Source organism: Pteronotus mesoamericanus, unplaced genomic scaffold, assembly GCF_021234165.1.
Source record: "Pteronotus mesoamericanus isolate MK-2021 breed Mesoamerican mustached bat unplaced genomic scaffold, CSHL_Meso_final scaffold_651, whole genome shotgun sequence".
Classification (NCBI taxonomy): domain Eukaryota; kingdom Metazoa; phylum Chordata; class Mammalia; order Chiroptera; family Mormoopidae; genus Pteronotus; species Pteronotus mesoamericanus.
Window position 1 is genome coordinate 40,528,677 of NW_026555325.1, and position 18,711 is coordinate 40,547,387.

Below are 18,711 nucleotides of genomic sequence, written 5' to 3' on the forward strand. Positions count from 1 at the left end.
TATCTTGAGGGATCTTACTTTGCATCCCTCAAGAGAGGACATTGAACCTTGGCTGATGTGGCTCAGTGGGTGGGGCCTCATCCCATACACCAAAAGGTTGCGGGTTTGATTCCTAGTCAGGGCACAAGCCTAGGTTGCAAATTTAATCCCTAGTCATGGTGTGTATGTGAAGCAACTGATGGATTTTTCTCTCTCACATTGATGTTTTTCTCTATATATAAAAAATAAGAAGAAAAGGAAAAAGAAAAAAAGAACGCATTGAGATAAGCACTTTGGGGGAAAGGGGAGTGCCTCAAAGTTTGGACTAGAGGAAGGCAGGGAAAGACTGGAAAAATTGCATAGGGTAAATGGAGGCAGTTTGGCTTCCTCACCTAGGTGTCTGGGGTAACTAAGAGAAGCAGTTTCTCACAACCTTGAAGGAGTCTGATAAAGTAGTGTTCTGGGTCTGATAACCACTTCCCGTAATATGAAGTAGGCTCACATGCACAGAATCATGCTGTGTTACCTAACAGTTTGGCCTGTAGTTGGCTTTGTTCAGTCTAGTTGTTAAGAAGGTAGGGGCTTCTCAGTGGGGGCACAGACATAGACACGCAAGGGGAATGCCACACTGGCTGCCACGCAGAGGGGACAGGTGATATGCATTGTGACATGCATCTTGCAGCATGTGTGGATCATCCACCCTTGAATAAAGGCATGTCAGACGTCCCAACAGCTCCATGAATATTCTTCTGTATGCACGAATCCCATGCACCTGTCCAGCCCTGATCAGTCGCAACACAAATTGTAAACATTTTCTTTATGTATCACTAAATGTTTTACATGTTACATTAATTTAGCAATTTAAAAATATCTAATAAAAGAAAAGTAAAAAGTCAAAAACAAAAAATAAACACTACTTGCCAGATACATTTATGAATGGCCCACCTACATCTCAGATGCATCTCTAGAACCCAGTCAGCATTATCCAAACACTCTCTGCCCTTCCTGCACCATCCCAGCTCTTCCTTCTGGTTGCTTTTGGTTTTGATTTTCTTCATGTTACTACCATTGTCCAGTGGAAAAATGCCAGTCATATTTTACTTTTCCATACTACCTGCACCCGACAATCTGTGTCAGTTTTCCCCAGTGTATCATATCAGTTCTTTCATTTTTTCTGACTTACACTCTATCCAAATTCAGGTCTCAAGACTGCCCTTTATGCCTACACCATTGGTTAGCAACCAGCTATGTGATCTGGTCTCTCACTGCTTTGCCAGCTCTCGATTGGCCATGTCTTTCAGGATCACTTTCCTTGAGCCACATCAACCTTTCTTCATTTCCTGAAGTGCATTGAGGTTTTTTTCACCCTTGGTGTCTTTCCCCATATATTTCCACCTGCCTGAATACACAGCCTGTGACTTATCACAATTCTCCTTCTTTAGCCTCAGCTTAAAAGCCTCCTCCTCACAGAAGATATTCGTGCTCATCCAGTTAAAATCTGTCACTATATTATTTTCTCTCCCCAATGTATATGATGTTCCCATTGACTACATTCTCTGGTCCTCTGAAGCATGTCATCTCTCCACTTATAACTAATAAGTCGTTTGAGAGTAGGACCCAGGTTTTATACATCTTGACTTTGCCAGAGCACCTAACTCATTGTTTTGCATGTAATAATGCATCAACATAAACTTATAGAAATATCTACAATTATCTCAGTTTATGACATCACATGTTTGTATCATAGAAGGGCCATTCAGAAAAAAAAAACTTATTGATTGCCTGCTGTTTGCCAGGTGGCATATCAGGTGATGGAGATATAGTGATGAGCAACAATAGTGACACAACACATGTTCTTCTCTAATATTAGAAAGAGGAGAGCAAAATGAAAAGGTAAATACATACATGATTGTAAGTTAAAGAGCTCTGAAGAGAATGAAGGGGATCGTCTGCCAGGTGAGGTTACTGCAGTTTGGAAGAGGGTTGTAGCAGGGCAAAAGACGAATGTGTCTGAGGTACATTTCAAAGGTCAAATTGCTATAACTTAATGATTAATGGATTATATGCAGGGAATAGAGAAAGGAAGGAATCAAGGATTATTTTCCAAATTTCTGGAGTGAGCAACTGGGCAGATGGAGTGTTATTTTCTCAAAAGAAAGACATTGGGTGGATGTACGATGCCGGATAGATATCCAAATAGAGACGTCAGGTAGGCAGTATGACCCTGGAGCTCAGAGGAGAGGGCCACGTGGAGACACAAACTCGGGACTCATGTGGTATTTAATGGTATTATTTAGCTGGTATATAAAGGCATAGGGAAACGGGTTAGAGCTCCTAAAGAGAAAGATGGAAAGAGAAGAAAATGGGGCCCAGAAGAGAACCCTGGGATTTTCCAACACTACGGTGGAGGGAAAAAAGCCAGCAGAGAGACTCAAAATGGCTGGATAGAAAGGGAAGGGGCTAAAAAAATGCTATCACAAAAAGAGAGGCTTTGACGAAGGAGAAATGTTCACTCTTGATAATAACTGAGAAGTTGGGTGAGCCCATATGAGAATCCTCTCGACTGGGAGGACTTCTTATTAAGGATAGACAGCACTGTATTTTGCCTTTCGCTCTTATTTGAGTCCCTAAAGCACATAGTGATACATATTTAAAAAATCACTCATATTAATTGAATGACTGAATGACTGAATATTTAAGTTCAGTTGAAGGTCATAGACAGGCAAAAGTAGTATTTATTTATCTATTTTTTTATCCTCACCAAGGACTTTATTTTTCATTGTTTTTAGAGATAGAGGAAGGAAGAGAGAAATACATCAATGTGAGAGAGAAACACCTACAGGTTGCCCTCCAACATGCGCTGGTCTGGGGATCTTACACACCCATACCAGGTACCGAAACCTCAACCTAGCTATGTGCCCTTACCAGGAATTGAACCCGTAAACTTTTGGTTATGTGATGATGCTCCAACCAAGTGGGCCACACAGTCCAGGGCAGCATAAGTAGTTTCTAAAAGTCTTTTTCTAACCCCTCATATACCCGCTTCCTACCTGATTTTTCACACTTGCCTACAAAAGCATTGATTAGCACGAGAGCAATATCTACAGTCTTTGTCAAAGCTGCATTAAACGCCCTTTATTTCTGCTGACTTAGGAAAACTGAACCGGTCTCTAAGCCTTAAAAAACGGAAATCTGGGGCTAACAGAGCATGTTGAGGTAGCAAGAGGTAGTTGTTTCAAGAAGCATGGTGACACTGTAACTGTAACAACAATCATGCTCTACTGGCTGTTACTCACTTTAATTATGCTAACGAAAAGTATCGTTTTGAGTGTATTTCATCACATAAGATTTTGGTGAAGTGCGTGAAAGAAGAAAGTATGGGTTGGAATCAGTGGCTCTGACATTGCCAGAGTCTGGAGTGTGTGGAAGTGCCTTTGGTGCAACTGTTCCCTGAGCCTCAACTGGAGATGTGGCAGCAAAAACAAGAGGAATTGCTTATTTCAGAGTGATGGCAATGTGAGCTAGTTGCAGAACTGAAATCAACATGCATATCTACTCAGAAAGAAATAATCTTTGAGTGGAAAAACAAAGCAGGAACATTTTTAATGGGTCCTGTTATCTACCTTTCTAGAAGCCATTTCATTTCATTTTTACAATAGATTTATTACACACCATTGTTTGCCTTTTACTTTGTCGCAAATGATAAAAGAGGGTTGCTATTCCTCTTGTTTTTTTCTATTGACTAAAGAGTAAAAATGATTGGGTTGGGTTTGGCTAGAATATGCTTACTATTCTACAGATATCTCAAATTCTATGTCTAAAACTTAATTCATCAGTGCCCCATGTGTATGCCCATTCCCATGCATACACACATGCATAACCTTGTTCCTCCTGTGCATTTTTTTCTCTATGAATTATCATCATAATACTCAAATCCCAAACTCAAACCTCAGGCATCATTCTGACTCCTTCATCTCAGCTCCATGTTTGTATTTACCAGTACTAGCACCAAGTGCTCTTGGGTCCTGACTCTCATATCCCTTGAATTGATTGTTTCCTCTGTTCCTTCTTCTCTGCTTTCTAATTTAGGCCACCTCCATCTGACTGCTCATTAGGTAGGTACTGCAGGAGCCTCTGAAATTAGGTTTCCTGTACTCAGTCTTTCCTTCACATTTCTGAAACACACAGCTGACCAAAACCAATCTTTCCACAGCTTCCTGTGAGCCCCAGCAAAGAGATAAAATTTTCTAACCTGGTTTAGGCAGTTCATAATGTGTTCCTGCTTCCCTAGTCGCCCTCATATCATACCAACCAGCATATGGACAACTAAATGCTCCACCACGACACCTCTTCAGTTCCTCTGCCTGGTCCTACTGGAGCCTGCCCTCCTTCCAGCTCTCAGACAGCTTAGCCTGACTGAACCCTCCTCGACCTTCCAATCTCTCTTTAAGTGCCCCTTAAGCACTCAGAACTTTCTGTAATTAGTAAAAGTTTGTCTCTTTACCACTTAGAACTTTCCTGAAGGCTTATCCTGCCTTGCTCACCATGATATCCTGTGGATTTTGCAATGTGTTGGCTCAATGAATATACTGAATAAATGATTACAATTTAAGATGGGCTATTTCAGTGTGGATTTAGTGCATCCACACATGCTCGTGCATGCACACACGCACGTGCACCTTGATGAACCACTTTTATTTTTTCACACAGCAGTAATTAGTAACTGGACCTGCACCTCATGCAAATATCAGCCTAATAATCATCTACAGCTGTTTCTCTGGTTGCTCATGAAAGAAACCTGAAGCACATCTGGATTGCATTATAATGAAAATCTAGCCCAGTTTGGATGTCTTCTGCTATGGGTCCCGAGTGCATCTTCAGTGGGTTGGGGTGTCTGTCTCTTGACCTTACACTGGGCATCTTGTGATAAGGAGGTGGATGCGTGGAAAATGGCAGCAGCAAGAACTGGGTTCTTCGTTGAAGTGAAGCAAGACACAGTGCTTTCTTAAATCAGCCTTGCTGTTCAACTCCTAACAGTCTAAACCACGTGCCATTCAGTCCTGTGGGGGGAGGTTGGCAGCTCATCTGCGTCCAAGCCCAGGCAGCCCAGGGCTTAAGAGGAAGTGGGAGAAGTGAGGAAGTGGACTTACAAGCTCGGAGGGCTTTGAGTCGTGAACAGGCATAACGTCTTTGTGACCAAAGTACCTCCGGCGCCTTCAGGAGTTCCTTTTGTTTGTTTTAAATTTGTGGCCCTCCGGTTATTCTCATGCCCCCAAAATCAGATATAATGCCTAACTAGCAACGAAAGATCTGGACGGTTCGGCGCCGCCGTCAGATGCCCAGGTTTGTGGCTGGCCTTTGGGCCCCACCGGGGCAGGCCGTGGAGCCTCTGCGCTCACAGTGGGGTCCGCGCAAGTCGGGTTGGGGGCCACACCGCTCCGCATCCAGGCCCCAACCATGGTTCTAAGGGGAAGCCCATTCCCCTCCCAGCTCCACTCTAGCAAAGCCCCCAGAGTCCCGAGTGATCCGGATCTCAGAGGAGGCTGCGAGGTCTCACCGGACGCGAGTTAGCGGCGAAGATCTCCCAGCGCCCCCTGCAGCCGCTGGCCGGGGGTAGACGGCACCTAGTCTCGTCTCAGCACCAAACCCGCGACCCCACCCAGCGGCCCGCGCCCAGGATCGCGGGAGCATCCCCACCTCCCCACCGCAAAACCGGGTGTGGGGTCCTGCGGGCGGGTGCACTGCATCCCAGGCGGCCTCCGATTGCTGCGCCGGAGGCCCAACTTCCCCTCCCTCTTTGCTTCGGTCCCTCCCTTCTTCCCTTCCTCCTCTCCTGCCTGCTGGCACTGGGCTTGCTGAGCCTCTTCTCTTGGGGCCTTTTTCCCTTTGGCCTGCGTCTCATCCCGCGCAACTTGGGGACAGTACCATTTGCTGTTGAATGTTCCCCTTCGAGAGCGCATGGCTGGGGAAGCGAGGCGAGGGCCGGGCCCCCGAAGGGCCGCCGTCCGGGAGGTGGTGATGCTGCTGCTGTGCCTGAGGGTCCCTGCCGGGCGAACCTACAATGTGGACACCGAGAACGCGCTGCTTTACCAGGGAACCCCCAACACCCTTTTCGGCTACTCAGTGGTGCTTCACAGCCACGGGCCGAAACGATGGTGAGTGGAGGGGGACTCGGACGCTCTCGGCGGCGTGGCAGAGCAGGGAGTGCACGGTGCCTCAGGGGTTCCCTGCCCCGTGCAAACTTTCCTCTCTCTGGAGGAGGCAGAAGGGGAACACTGAGATGGCTGGCTCCCTGGGGATCTGCTCGGGAAACTAACTTCTTTTGGGTGGCAGCGCCCAGGGTGTGTCTGGCACAGGGCGCTGGAGCTCTGAGTTAGTGGTGGTGGGGGGCGGTGGGGTGCGCAGGGTGGTGGGCGGAGGAGGCGATGAGGGGAGCCGGCCTGAAGCCAGCTGCACGTCAGTTGGAACAAGGAGTTCAGAGGGCAGCACAGTCACGTCTACGCGCACGTGCCCATTTCTCGATTGCAGGCTGGTAGTGGGGGCTCCCAAGGCCAACTGGCTCGCCAACGCTTCCGTGACCAATCCGGGGGCGATTTACAGATGTCGGATCGGAGCGAATCCAAACCGGACTTGCGAGCAGCTCCAGCTAGGTGAGTCGGCTCTGGGACCCGCAGTGAGTAACGCCCATCCCCCACTCGTGGACCCCGCGGTACACAAGTCCTGGAAACACTCAGGTTGCCTATTACTTCCAGTTTAAAGTGAATGAGCTTTTTCACTCTTAACAGCACACCATCTTCACATAAAAGGGATGCCCTTCTTTACGGCAGTATTTTACTCCCTTTTGCTCATAGCGATAATTTGCAGTGATCTAACAAAACTCGATTTCAGAAAAACTAAACTATGTAAAGGAAAATTTCTTACACCTTCTCCTCTCCCCATCCCCCATGTGTAAAATACATTTTAAGGTTTCAGCACATTAAGGACAGGATAGAGCTAAGCCAAGAGTAAAGAATTTTATTTCCATCTCTGACCTACCAGCATTGTTAAAGAGAACAGGCTAAGGGGCGCATCAGGAATAGTAGTTGGAATTTATCCTGTGATTTAGCCTAAGAGCTTTCTAGAAAAGAAAATGATATGGCTTTATCTAGAACATAAAATATAAAAGAAGAGGACAGGAAAGATTCACATGTCCATTGTTAATACAATTAAATGAGGTTTAACCTATAATTATTAATTTTTTTCTCCAGAAAAATTAATATGTTAAGTGGATACCTCTATTTGAAGTCATTTCTTAATATCTCTTCTTCGATTTGTGATGACTTGGAAAATATGTTCTGAAGGGGAAGGGGAGAAAGTTCCTGTTTCAAAGCCAAAAGCAAATTTGCTTTATAGAGACACCATGGTGCCAGAGATTGGGGGAAAGGGGTGTTGGAGGAGGGAGGAGAACCAATATTAATTTAGACCTATCTTGTTCCAAACACTGTTAGGCACTGCTGTATCTGTTGCTTATTTTTTTTCCCCTGGGTCATAGGTGGCATTGTTCCTACTTAACAAATGGGGACTCTGTGACCCAAGGGTAGCAAGTACTCCTAAAGCTTACTCAGCTAGTGAGTGGAAGATGGAATACCCCAAGTCAAAGTCAGATCTGCTTGGGTCCAAAGTCCCAGCTCTGTCTTTTTATGTATGCATCTTCATTGCAAATAAAATTAAATGAATAGTCCAATATGTTGTCTGCTGAGCTGATGAGTCATCTGTAAGTGGTGAATATTTTTGTTGTCAATAAATTTTTGAGATAGTCTAATTACTCTGCCTTTAACCCCTTTTTATAGTTGTCTCTGCTTTTTCTCAAACTGGGAAGCTGGCTCCCCTCATTTAGAATATAGAGTATGCATATAATGGGATTTTTATTTTTAATTCAGAGAGCATCCATGAAGTAGTCTAGGAGTTGTCTGTAGCATGAAGAATAAGCCCCAGCTTCTCATGAAGCCTCTTCCATCCCAGAAAGCAGACTAGGAAAACATGACACGTTCACACACCTATGCATTTGGAATAATTCTGCAAAACATAACTTTCGTTGCATGAGGGAGTCGTGGGATAAAGAATTAGGGAGTAGAGCAGGCAACTTTGATCTGCCAGAGGATCTTGACAAGACCTCAGGGAGGGAACCTTTCATTTCTGCTGTCCTGTTGTAGTTTCCTGATTCACAGCATTATAGCTGCTGCTATCTAGCACTAATTCCTGTCCGGAAGGGCACTGAATCTATTTCTCGATGTTTATATTTTAACTGCAAGGATGTCATAGCATTATATAAAATTTCAGATAATAACGCCTGTCAAAACTGAAGGAAAACCTAAACACTTTGGGCATGTAGAACTTAGGGATTGACTACAGAAATATCCTCAGAGAAAGAACACATGGTAAATGTACAACAAACACAAATTAAGGGAAGATTTATTGGATAGATGGATGAATAAAAGCAAAGTGGAACTTTGATTGTCATTAACCTGATTGGTGAATAAGAGAAGTAATTAGAAATGACAAGCCAAAGGTATTTATGACAATAACAAAAGGTACTTACTAAATACCCCTGGCTGGTGTGGCTCAGTGGATTGAGCACTGGCCTGTGAACCAAAGCGTCACCAGTTCGATTCCCAGTTAAGGCATATGCCTGGGTTGAGGGCCAGGTCCCCAGGTGGGGGTGCTGGAGAGGCAACCGTACAGTGATGTTTCTCTCCTGAGGGAGGCTCCATCCCGCAGAGTCTCCTGGTCACCGCAGATGAAGAAATAGACTGTACCAGACACAATTTACCTGTCAGGAGAGTGGGTGGTGATTCTCTCCAGTGGAGAATGACCCAAGTCCTTCTCTTGAAGTGGCTTTTTTTGAGCTTAGCTCAGAGAGGTATTACATAGAATGCATGCAAAGCTCATCAATCAATGTTAAACAGTAATGACTAAAGGAAGAATATGAGGTTCAAGGATAACAGTAAAGGGGTTACAAGAGTCTTTCTGAGTCAGGGTCAGGTAAACAATGATGCCCATTCGGCCCTAAAACCTGGGAAAATAATCTCATCCTGTGCTCGGACCCCAAACACCAGTACTCGTTAACTCGAGGGCATTCTTAGCAGAGCAGGTTTCATAAGATTTAATGCATTCCTTTTCCAGGCTTAATTGCCCCCCAGGAACCACCTGATTCAGTTTAGGGTTGTACCTGCCTCTAGTACTGTTTCAAGCCTGAGTCAAGCTGAGGGAACAGAGAAGCCACGAGATAGGGAGACTCCTTTCAGATGGAATGAGGGCTCCAGCCATGACAAAGCCGAGAGGGGAGGATCTTGCCATCCTCTGGGGCCAAACAGGGTGATGTGAAGGAAGCAGAGGCTGTGCCCCTGCCAGGGGCACAGGTTTTGTCTCCTCAGTGGCCTATGTTCCCAAGGCCTCCTTGTGCAGCTCCAGCCTTGGGGCCCTCTCACCTGTCGGCAAGGCTACAGTCCCTGAAACCAGATGGGACAGTTCCCAACACTCTCCTTTTTCTCTGTCCCTTTCTCTAAAAATAAATAAGATACTTAAAAATAAAAATTTGAAATAAAAAAAGAAAATTTGATAGCAGATGGTTGTTAAAATAAGGCATCACTACTAACGACTCCACTACTGTAGTTAATCATTGTTCATCCATGGATTACACAATATTCAAAGCATTAGAACATAATAAAATTATAAAATTATACTGTAAAAATGATCTTTAATTGGTTATTCAAAATACATTTCAGGTCTTTTACTACTTTGAAGTTGCCACTAATTGTATCACACACGCACACATGCACACACATACACACCCACCCCAAATTGGCTACTAGAAGCTAAAGTTACAGTTACACTGCCCAGTACAATAGCCAGTAGCCACCTGTAGCTATTGAGCACATGGGATTAGGCTAGTTTACAGTGAGGGGTGCTGTACTCTAAATTACATACTGAATTTCAAAGATAGCACCAAAAAATAAGATACAATACAGTATCTCATTTTTCAGATATTGATTACATTGTTGAAATAAACATTTAAAATTAATAGTGATCACATATTTAAATGATAATATTTGCTGTATGAAGTTAAATAAAATATATTAAAATTTCACTTTTTTTTACTTTTAAAATGTTACTACTCTAAAATTAAACTTTTTATATGTGGCTTGTATTATATTTCTGTTGGACAGCATCGCTGTAAAGAAACCTAACTTTCCTGAATAAACTAACACTGACATTTTAGCAGGTGCTTTCCCAGTGTCTCTGCCTAAACCGATAGGACTTTCACATTTCTTTTCCAAACCAAGTGTGGTATAGTTACTAGACCTTTGAGATCCCTGCTTGTGCCTCTCTTTTCTTACTGGAAAGAACAATGGGCTGTCACATGTTAGTCATCATTATTCCTCTTCAGATTTCTTTCTGGAAATTGTATTACCTTAGCCAGCCTCCTAGTTTATATTACATAACCTGTTTGGGAGAGGTTAAGTCCATTAACATCACAGAGTTAAACTAATAATTACCTCACTCTCACTTCTACCTGATTTGCAGGAATTATTAGCTTAACATGAAAAGGCAAACCCCTGACTGTTGAAATTTCAGCTATGTTCTCCATAACTTTTCTTTTTCATTTGCGCTACTCTAAATTGTAGCTTGTGAAGTTGAGTTGATACAGACAGGTCATTTTGAAAAATCATCCCTGAACCTAGGTTGTTATGGTAATTATATGGAAAATCAAGACAGAGCTTCATTAATAAATTGTAATGTTAAAGAGAATTAAGTTCCCTGATTTCCAGCAATTTCCTAAACTCTACCAGAAAGTATGGTTTCCACCTAATTTGAGAGATGAGGTTTTCTAAAAGCGTTTTATTTTTTGTTTTAAATTTAATAGATTATTGAATAATATTCCTAATGACTTATAAATATCCCCCCTTGGCAACAGTTCTGGGGTCAAATATGGTAATCCATTAGACACGTGGGTCATTTATTTGGTCATTTATCAAGGGATGAGGAAGGGCCAGAACCTGGACAAACAGAAGAAACAAGGCCCTTGCTCCAGGATGTACTGTCCATTAGGTTACTTTAGGAAAGTATGGTGAGAAGATCTAATCGAGTTAAGATAATACGGTGATGTCGTCCTGAGGAATCGCTGTTCAAGTAGGGAACTAAATTAAAATCAGGAGTGAGTTCAAGGAAGAGGCTGTAAGAAAGGTGCAGACAGAGCAAACAGTGGGGCATGAAGGCCCTGCGGTTTTGAGAGCGTGGCATCTTTGAACTGAAAGAAACATGCGTGCAGCTGGACAGTGCAGGGTGAGTGGGTGGTAGGTGGAAGAGGTATTTTTGGTACAACTTCCTAAACTCTCTTTAAGACTATGAATTTGCCCTAAGGTGATTGAAGCAGGGGAGTGACACAATTAGGGTTAGACTGGTGTCTTAGACAGGTACTTCTGGTTGCAGAGTAGTGAATGCTTTGGAGGAAATGGGTCAAGATAGTACCAGTAAAAATGGAGACAATTGGAGACTCTACAGTTATTTAAAAGACAAGTTCATCAGGATGTGGTAAGAGAGAGAGGAAAAATAGTCCCCCCCCACCCCCAGGACATAATTTATTTTTAAATTAATGCAAAACAATACACTAACATACAGAAGAAAGGTAGGGTTGGAAAAAATTCCACAGTTGATTCTGTTATGTGACCTCCAACCCAATCTCCTTCATATGTGAGTTATAAATATTAGAAAGTATGCTTTAACTTTTATCTATTTAGAGAAGAAGTTTTCAAAGATGTTACTGAAGGTTTTGACTTGGGCTGTTGCATGGATGGTGTTGCTATGTCCTGTGAGAGACAAAAACAAATATCTAGTAATCAGCTGCAGGTATGGGTCAGGTGGCAGGAGAGGTCTGCACCTGCAATTCAGTGCTGAAGGTAATTGAGAGAGATGACAATCAAAGCCCAGGAGCTAATGAGTTTAATCTGGGAAATCTCTATGCTGAAAAGATTAGAGGGCCCAGGATAGATCCCAGGGTGCAGCAGTTTGAGAAGTGGCTAGGACAATGCTGCTCAACTCTGGCTGCTGTTTAGATGCTCCCACAGAACTCCAAGAATGCCAGCGTGTATCCCTCAAAATTTCTGGGGATGAGTCTAGGTAGGCATGATATTGTGATTTGTAAAAAGAAATATAAATTTGGTCTTTCTCCTTGTTTCTGGCACAGAGCTTCTAAAACCCTTAGAATTTCCTGAGGGATAGGCGAGAAAAAAATGTCTTTGGTTATTTTAATGAAGTGGTTTTTGGACTTCAGGTAAGGATGGGGGCTGGTTACTAGAGGAGCACAACAGATGATTAGAGAGTGTGGACTATTTTGTCCCACCCCCATGACCTCCACGATAGGGAAAGAGGCTGGAAGTTGAATCATTCGCCAAGGGCCAGTGTTTTAATCAAGCATGCCTATATGATGAAGCCACCATAAAAAACCAGAAGGACAGGGTTTAGAGAGTTTCCAGGTTGGTGAACACATGATGATCCTGGGAGAGTCTCACGCACAGAGATAGAGGGCATGGAAGCTCTGTGCCCTTTCTCCATGCCTTTCCCTATGCATCTATTCTATCGTGCTGTTCCTGAGTTGTATCCTTTTATGATAAACTGGTATTGTAGTAAGTAAAATGCTTCTCTGAGTTCTGTGAGCCAATCTAGCAAATTAATTAAACCCAAGGAAAGGGTAGTTAGAACCTCATAGCCAGTTGGTTAGAAGCACATGACAGCCTGGACTTTTGATTGGCATTTGAAGTGTGTAGGGGTGGGGATGAAGGAGGGAGCAGGCTTGTAGGACTGGGCCCTTAACCTGTAGGATCTGATACCATCTTCAAGTAAATAGTGTCAGAATTAAGCTGGATGTGGGACATCCAGCTAGTGTTGGAGATCTGTGGTATAGAGCCCCTTCCCCCACAAAACGCACATTGGAATTGAGTACAGGATCCTTAGTAGGGCATCAGGATTCTCCATAGGTCCCCAAATGATACCCGTGTCTGTCCATGATTGATAACCACTGGGATGAGAAGAGGAGCCTGAAAAAATGACTGAAAAGAAGGCAGCAAAGGAGTGGCAGGGAATCAGCTGAGGTGGCATTATGAAAGCCAAAGGAGGAGAGATTTTGAGAAGAGCCAAGTAGTTGATTGAATCAAAAGTTGCCAAGAGGTCAAGCAATGTAAGCACTTAGAGAGAATCTAAGGTAAGATAGAAAGAATCAGTTCATTAGTAACCTTGGAATGACCAGTTTTAGTGGTGAAGCAAGATTAGAGGGTTGAGGAGAAGTAAAGAGCGAGAAAGTATTGGCAGCAAGTCTGTACAACTCTTGTCAATTACTCTAGGCATTGGGAATAGAAAGTTGGATAAGACATGGTTGAAGCCCTCAAAGAACTCAGCTGAGATGACAGGAGAGACAGGTGAACAGATAATTATGAGAGAATGTCATAAGTGTGATGATAGAGACACATGGTGTGAGGTTGGGGGAAGAAGTTGTTTGGATAATGAGAGATAGTTTCCTGGAAGAGCAGACCACTGAGTAGTTGAGCCAGTTCTCACTGGTTTTGATGAACACATAGAAAAAGCTCAATAAATGTGAAATGGATGGATACATTTCTCCTATTTGGGTGGGATCCTCTGTTGTACACTTCAGCATCATTCTAAGCGGTGTAGGCAGCCTTGGGTTCCAACGTGTCTGTCTATTTTCACCTGACAATGCCCACTCCTAAGAAAGGGAGCTTTGAACTGACCATCTTTAAAAACAGGGAATTTTTGTTTTAAAAGTAGCTGGAAACATCAAATTGTAAGATGGAAGTGGTCTTACAAATGACAGGACTGGGCTCAATAATGCAGTGTGTTCTGATGTTCTCTGTTACCTCCAAAAAGTTTTAAAAATAGGAAATCTTTTTAATATAAATTATGTGAAATTCTGAAATTTACAATGAATTTTTTCAGAAAGAGTAAGCATGTAGACTTAGTTGTCAAACCTCTTTTATGGAATTAATGAGGGAAGTAGCTTAGACAGCCCATGTAGAAGACTCTGTCCTTATATACCCTGCTTGTGAAATCTTTGTATGTCTACCTCACCCTGATGCCATTCCTTGTTTTCTTATGAAAGTTTTCTAGTATTCACTAGATTCTGTTTGCAGTTATTGTCTCTGACATGTTTTTATCTTATCCTGTAATCTCTGGACAGAGAGATGTCCTCTGACACCTGTAGTTCCTCATCTCAGTCTTATCCTCCATCACTACTGGACAATGCCATACACTCCCTGATCAATTGTTACTTCTCTTACATATTTTTAAACTTAGCTGTCTTCCTGACATCCTCTGTCCTATCCTGTGAATTCCAAAACCACGCACAGAACTTCAATATTGACCACCAAGCATGAAGTGAGAGCAGGTTTCCCTGGAGTTTTTTTTCTGTTTACATTTTTGTGTTTTCTTATATCAAAGACACTCAAAATGGCGTTCATTATATTAATGGTAGGAAATGAATCCTTAAGACCAACAGATTAACTGAAAACAATGGAAGTAGAGAATTTTCTTTTTTTTTAATATTGGGAACTAATGTTATTATCTTAGTAGGTTTATTGTGGAAATAAAATTAGCATAGGATTATTAATAATGTCAATAATTGGGGTCTTTCCCTGCTTAGCAGGGAAAAGTATTAATAGCAGATCATCATAAGGTACTATAGATGGTGGTTGATAGTGTGGGTTTGAAATCTTTCTTCCTCCACTAATTAGGGTCATGATTTGGGGCAAGATGCTTAATCTCCCTTTGTTTCAGCTTTTCTATCTGTAAAATTGGGATAATAATAATAATACCTACCCAGAGGGATGGGATGAAAACTAAATGAGTTAATTATATGTTTAGATGCATTAAAAGTATGATTGGTACATAGGAAACGTAATAAATATTCGTAATTATTGTAAGACAATGTTCTCCTTTTAAGTTATATTCACCAAATATTTCAGTTGTGGCACATTTATCTGCTTTAGTTAGTAAAAAGGTTGTGCAGGTTTTCTGCAGGAATTCAAAGACATTTGGGCCTAAGGTCCCTTGGAGAGTCTCTGAACCTGGAATCGAGTTCACAAGCAACCCAGGGTTCTCGAGTTCTGAGGTCTAGTGGTTAGAAAATGGCAGTGCCAAAGCTTGGCCCTACTCCGTGGTGAACTCCTTTACTGAATACAGTAGAGTAAATAAAATAAAATTATAAAGTTAAAAAAGCATATACAATAAAATGAAATTTAAAAAAGGGGAGTGAAATAGCTGGCTTTTTCAGGCCTATGATTATATGAGCTGTTTCTCATATAAATTGAGCATGATTATTAGTCATTTTCAGATTTTCATTAGGAAATACAAGAATATGACATTTTAGTACCTGCTTTTCTCTGAAAGAAAATACATTGAGAATGGTTTCTAATTTTGATGTTCATTTTGATAGTTTGTCTCTCGTTTCCCACTAGACAAGCTGGAGGCTGTGATTTGGAAGGTTAGTGCTCTCATGTCCCATTTCAGCTCAAAACTTGGGTAGTTTCCCCTTTGCTACTCAAAGTCATTGTTACTACTGAATTCATAAACATCACCGTTATCTTTTAGAAACATCACCACATTTTATTAGATGCATGGGTAAAGTAAATAGTTTAATGTGGTAAACATAATGGATTTAATACTTATTAGGGTTTGATAAGAAAATCTAGAAGAAAGGGCTACTTGGCTTAAAGAGGTGAAGGCTGCCCATCATATCTCTCAGCACTGTGAGCTCCCTCTGCTGGTGTAGGCCAAATCCACACGATGTGGAGAAAAGCACTTAACCATTTAATGAGCACCTACTAGTTGCCAGGCAGCCTTGTAGGAACAGCCAGAAATTTTCTGTAATCTTCATAACCCTACAATGGTAAGTTTTATAATATTGTCATAGTTGAATTTGTTTTTTCACCTGTAATCCCACACGGTTTTCTAATATTCTTAATTTAGGCAGAGGAATCAATTATCTAATTATTTTCACTCAAATCAGTTATTATTTCTATAAATAAAGCTATCTCGAATGAATGACTCTTCATATAACATAGACTAGAATGAGTCATTTTTTTTCAGGGTTATTTAAGAAAAAGAGTGGCAGAATTTGAAACATACAAGGACTTTTCTTTCAATGGACTAGAACTTCAACTTAAAAGAAAAGTAATTGGAGGAAGTAAGGACTTTCACTACTTCTCTGAAACTTGGAATTACATATGTTTTGAAAGATCAGACAAATATATATATATATGGTCTTAGTAGCTAGAAAGCCAGACTGAGCGCCCCAATCAAGTGTCTGAAGCGATGGGGAAGTCACAGCACAGCCCACAGGCAGACAAACCAAGCTGTCAAAATATCCAAGAGTCCCAGGCGCCCAGCCCACAGGGTGTTTCACTCCAGCTGTCAACAAGTGATGGAAAGAACCTTGTGATTTTTTTTTTTTTTTTTTTTGGTTTGACTTCAGTGGAAATGCCAAGACACTGGGAACTGATGTAAGTTGAGGAAAAGGGCAGGGCAAGATAGGAACCAAGTAAATGACATTTTTCTTGAACACCATCAAGTTGACTATACAGTCTATGGGCCGATTTGTGGTATTTTACACATTTTCTGATTAAAAAAATTTAGAAAATGATATGGATTTCAGCTAATTCATACATCTGAAATAATTGTAGAGTTCTATTTTATATATTTACTATATAAATAGTAAGTTTATTTTTTGAAATAAAGCAACAGATCTTCTGTTTCTGGCAAGTTTTTGATTCTAATCTTTTCCATTTACTAGCTCCATGGATCTGGGCAAGTCACTTTATTTCCTTAAGACTCAATATTCTCATTTGGAAAATGGAATTGATAAAAGAGTCTTTTGCTTTTACTGTGAGAATTAAATGAGTACATGTGTATGATAAAACCTGATAACAGCAATGTGCCAAAAATATTTTATGGAGGAGGATATATGCAATGACATATGTACAGCTTAATCATATGTTTAGATTAATCCTTAAAATAATAATAATGTTAACATCAACTAACATTTGTTTGCTTTCCCTGCTAGGCTCTGGCCCAAGGGTTTCACACACATCTCATTTACTTCCCATAATCCTCTCACAAAGGCTCTGAGATAGGCACCTCTTATGGGCCCCAGCTGACTTTGAGCTTTAAATAATCTTACTCACATATCCATCCCACTTTGTAAAGACCTTCAAACCTGTAAACACTGTTTCCCTTCAGACCATCTGCTAGTATCTTAAAATTTAAGGCAATCTTTTGGAAGAGAAGGAAGAAAATGAAGAAGATTCTCCAAAGTTCAGATTCCTGATATTTTGGTGAAATTTTTGCAGTAAAGCAGCGATTTTCATATCAGCAGTATGTCACACCTTAGATGGTCGAATAAAAAAGAAAAAAAAGACAACAGCAAAAACAACAATAGCTATCCAATGTGAATGAATCAAAATTATACCTAATTTTTGTCAGATTGGCAAAAAATATGTTTCGGTGTGCTGCAGAATTTTAGTAATTTATGTGTGCCATGGGATGAAAATAGTTGAAAATTGCTACAGTAAATGTAGTAAAGGATTTTGGTGGTGATATGCTGTATTTCAGAATTCCCTCCCTCAGCAAATACACATTTCATTCTTGCCTTCTGCACTTAAGGCCATGTTCTGTGCTGTGGGAAAGCCATGCAACAAAATATTTTCCCTCATGGAGGTGATGTTCAAGATGAATATGTACCCTTGGCACTTGGGACAATGAACAATAAAGAATTACAACAACAAAAATGTGTGATTTCAAAAAAGCTACCTAATTGACTTTGTACTACCATCCTTTATATTCACCTATCAAAATTACTGCTTATTCACATTTATATACATGTACGTCTACTGATTAAAAAATCAGTTGTTGAAAATTAAAAATATGGAAGTAGTAGCATACATCTTTACATTTTCTTTCCCAAATGAAAAACAAAAAAGAGAAAGATGGGCTTCATTTTTAGAATAAGGGGAATGGTTTTTATATGGCTTTGTATTTTTAATGCCTACTGGGAAAATGCATTCAACTGTGCTAAGAATTAGTCATTCTGGTTGTATAAAAGCATGGAAAATTATCACATGTTAATTTCTGCTGACCTTTTATGTTAAACCATGTAAAGTACTTCTTCAGTTAAGAAGGTGATTTTTTTTACTAAGAGTTTAGGTTAGTAATATATGAGCTAAGTTGAAAACCAGATTATAAATCATTTTAGCATGGCATTTAGGTAAAATATAATCTGAGTTTATTTATGATGTGTGTCGGGGAAATTCATGAGAATTAACTTTCTCATGACACTTTTAATAACATCATTTCTGGTCAAATTAGAAATACTGGACTTCCACATGAAGAAAATTTTATTAACTCTTGATATCCTATTTCAATATCTAGCTGAAACCAAGGAGGACAAAAAGGTACTACTATTATTTTTCAAAGGAAGTAGTTTCTTTTCCAGTGTGCTATAATATAGGAAAAGGCATAACTATTTACATTGGAGAGCAGTTGCTCACAAGCCCAAATGCACAAAGTTGCAACTGCACAGTGCAACTACCCAGGGAGCTTCTTAGACAATCCTGACGTCTGGGTCTCCACCCAGACCAATCAAACCTGAGCTTCTGGGAATGGGAACCAGGCATCAGCGTTTGTTCAGAA

General features: G+C 41.2%; 1 protein-coding gene across 2 annotated transcripts in view; it reads left to right on the forward strand.

Annotated features, from left to right (window-relative positions):
* Positions 1 to 5,813: 5,813 nt before the first annotated feature.
* ITGA4 (integrin subunit alpha 4) overlaps positions 5,814 to 18,711 on the forward strand; it is a 74,579-nt gene continuing 61,681 nt past the window's right edge. The window contains exons 1-2 of one of the 2 annotated variants that reach the window (XM_054562358.1): positions 5,814 to 6,134; positions 6,508 to 6,629. In XM_054562358.1, the coding sequence (XP_054418333.1) occupies positions 5,938 to 6,134; positions 6,508 to 6,629 (319 nt within the window). In that variant the 5' untranslated portion in view covers positions 5,814 to 5,937. Of the gene's footprint in view, positions 6,135 to 6,507; positions 6,630 to 18,711 lie in introns of those variants that run through there. The other variant, XM_054562359.1, reaches the window with a different exon arrangement.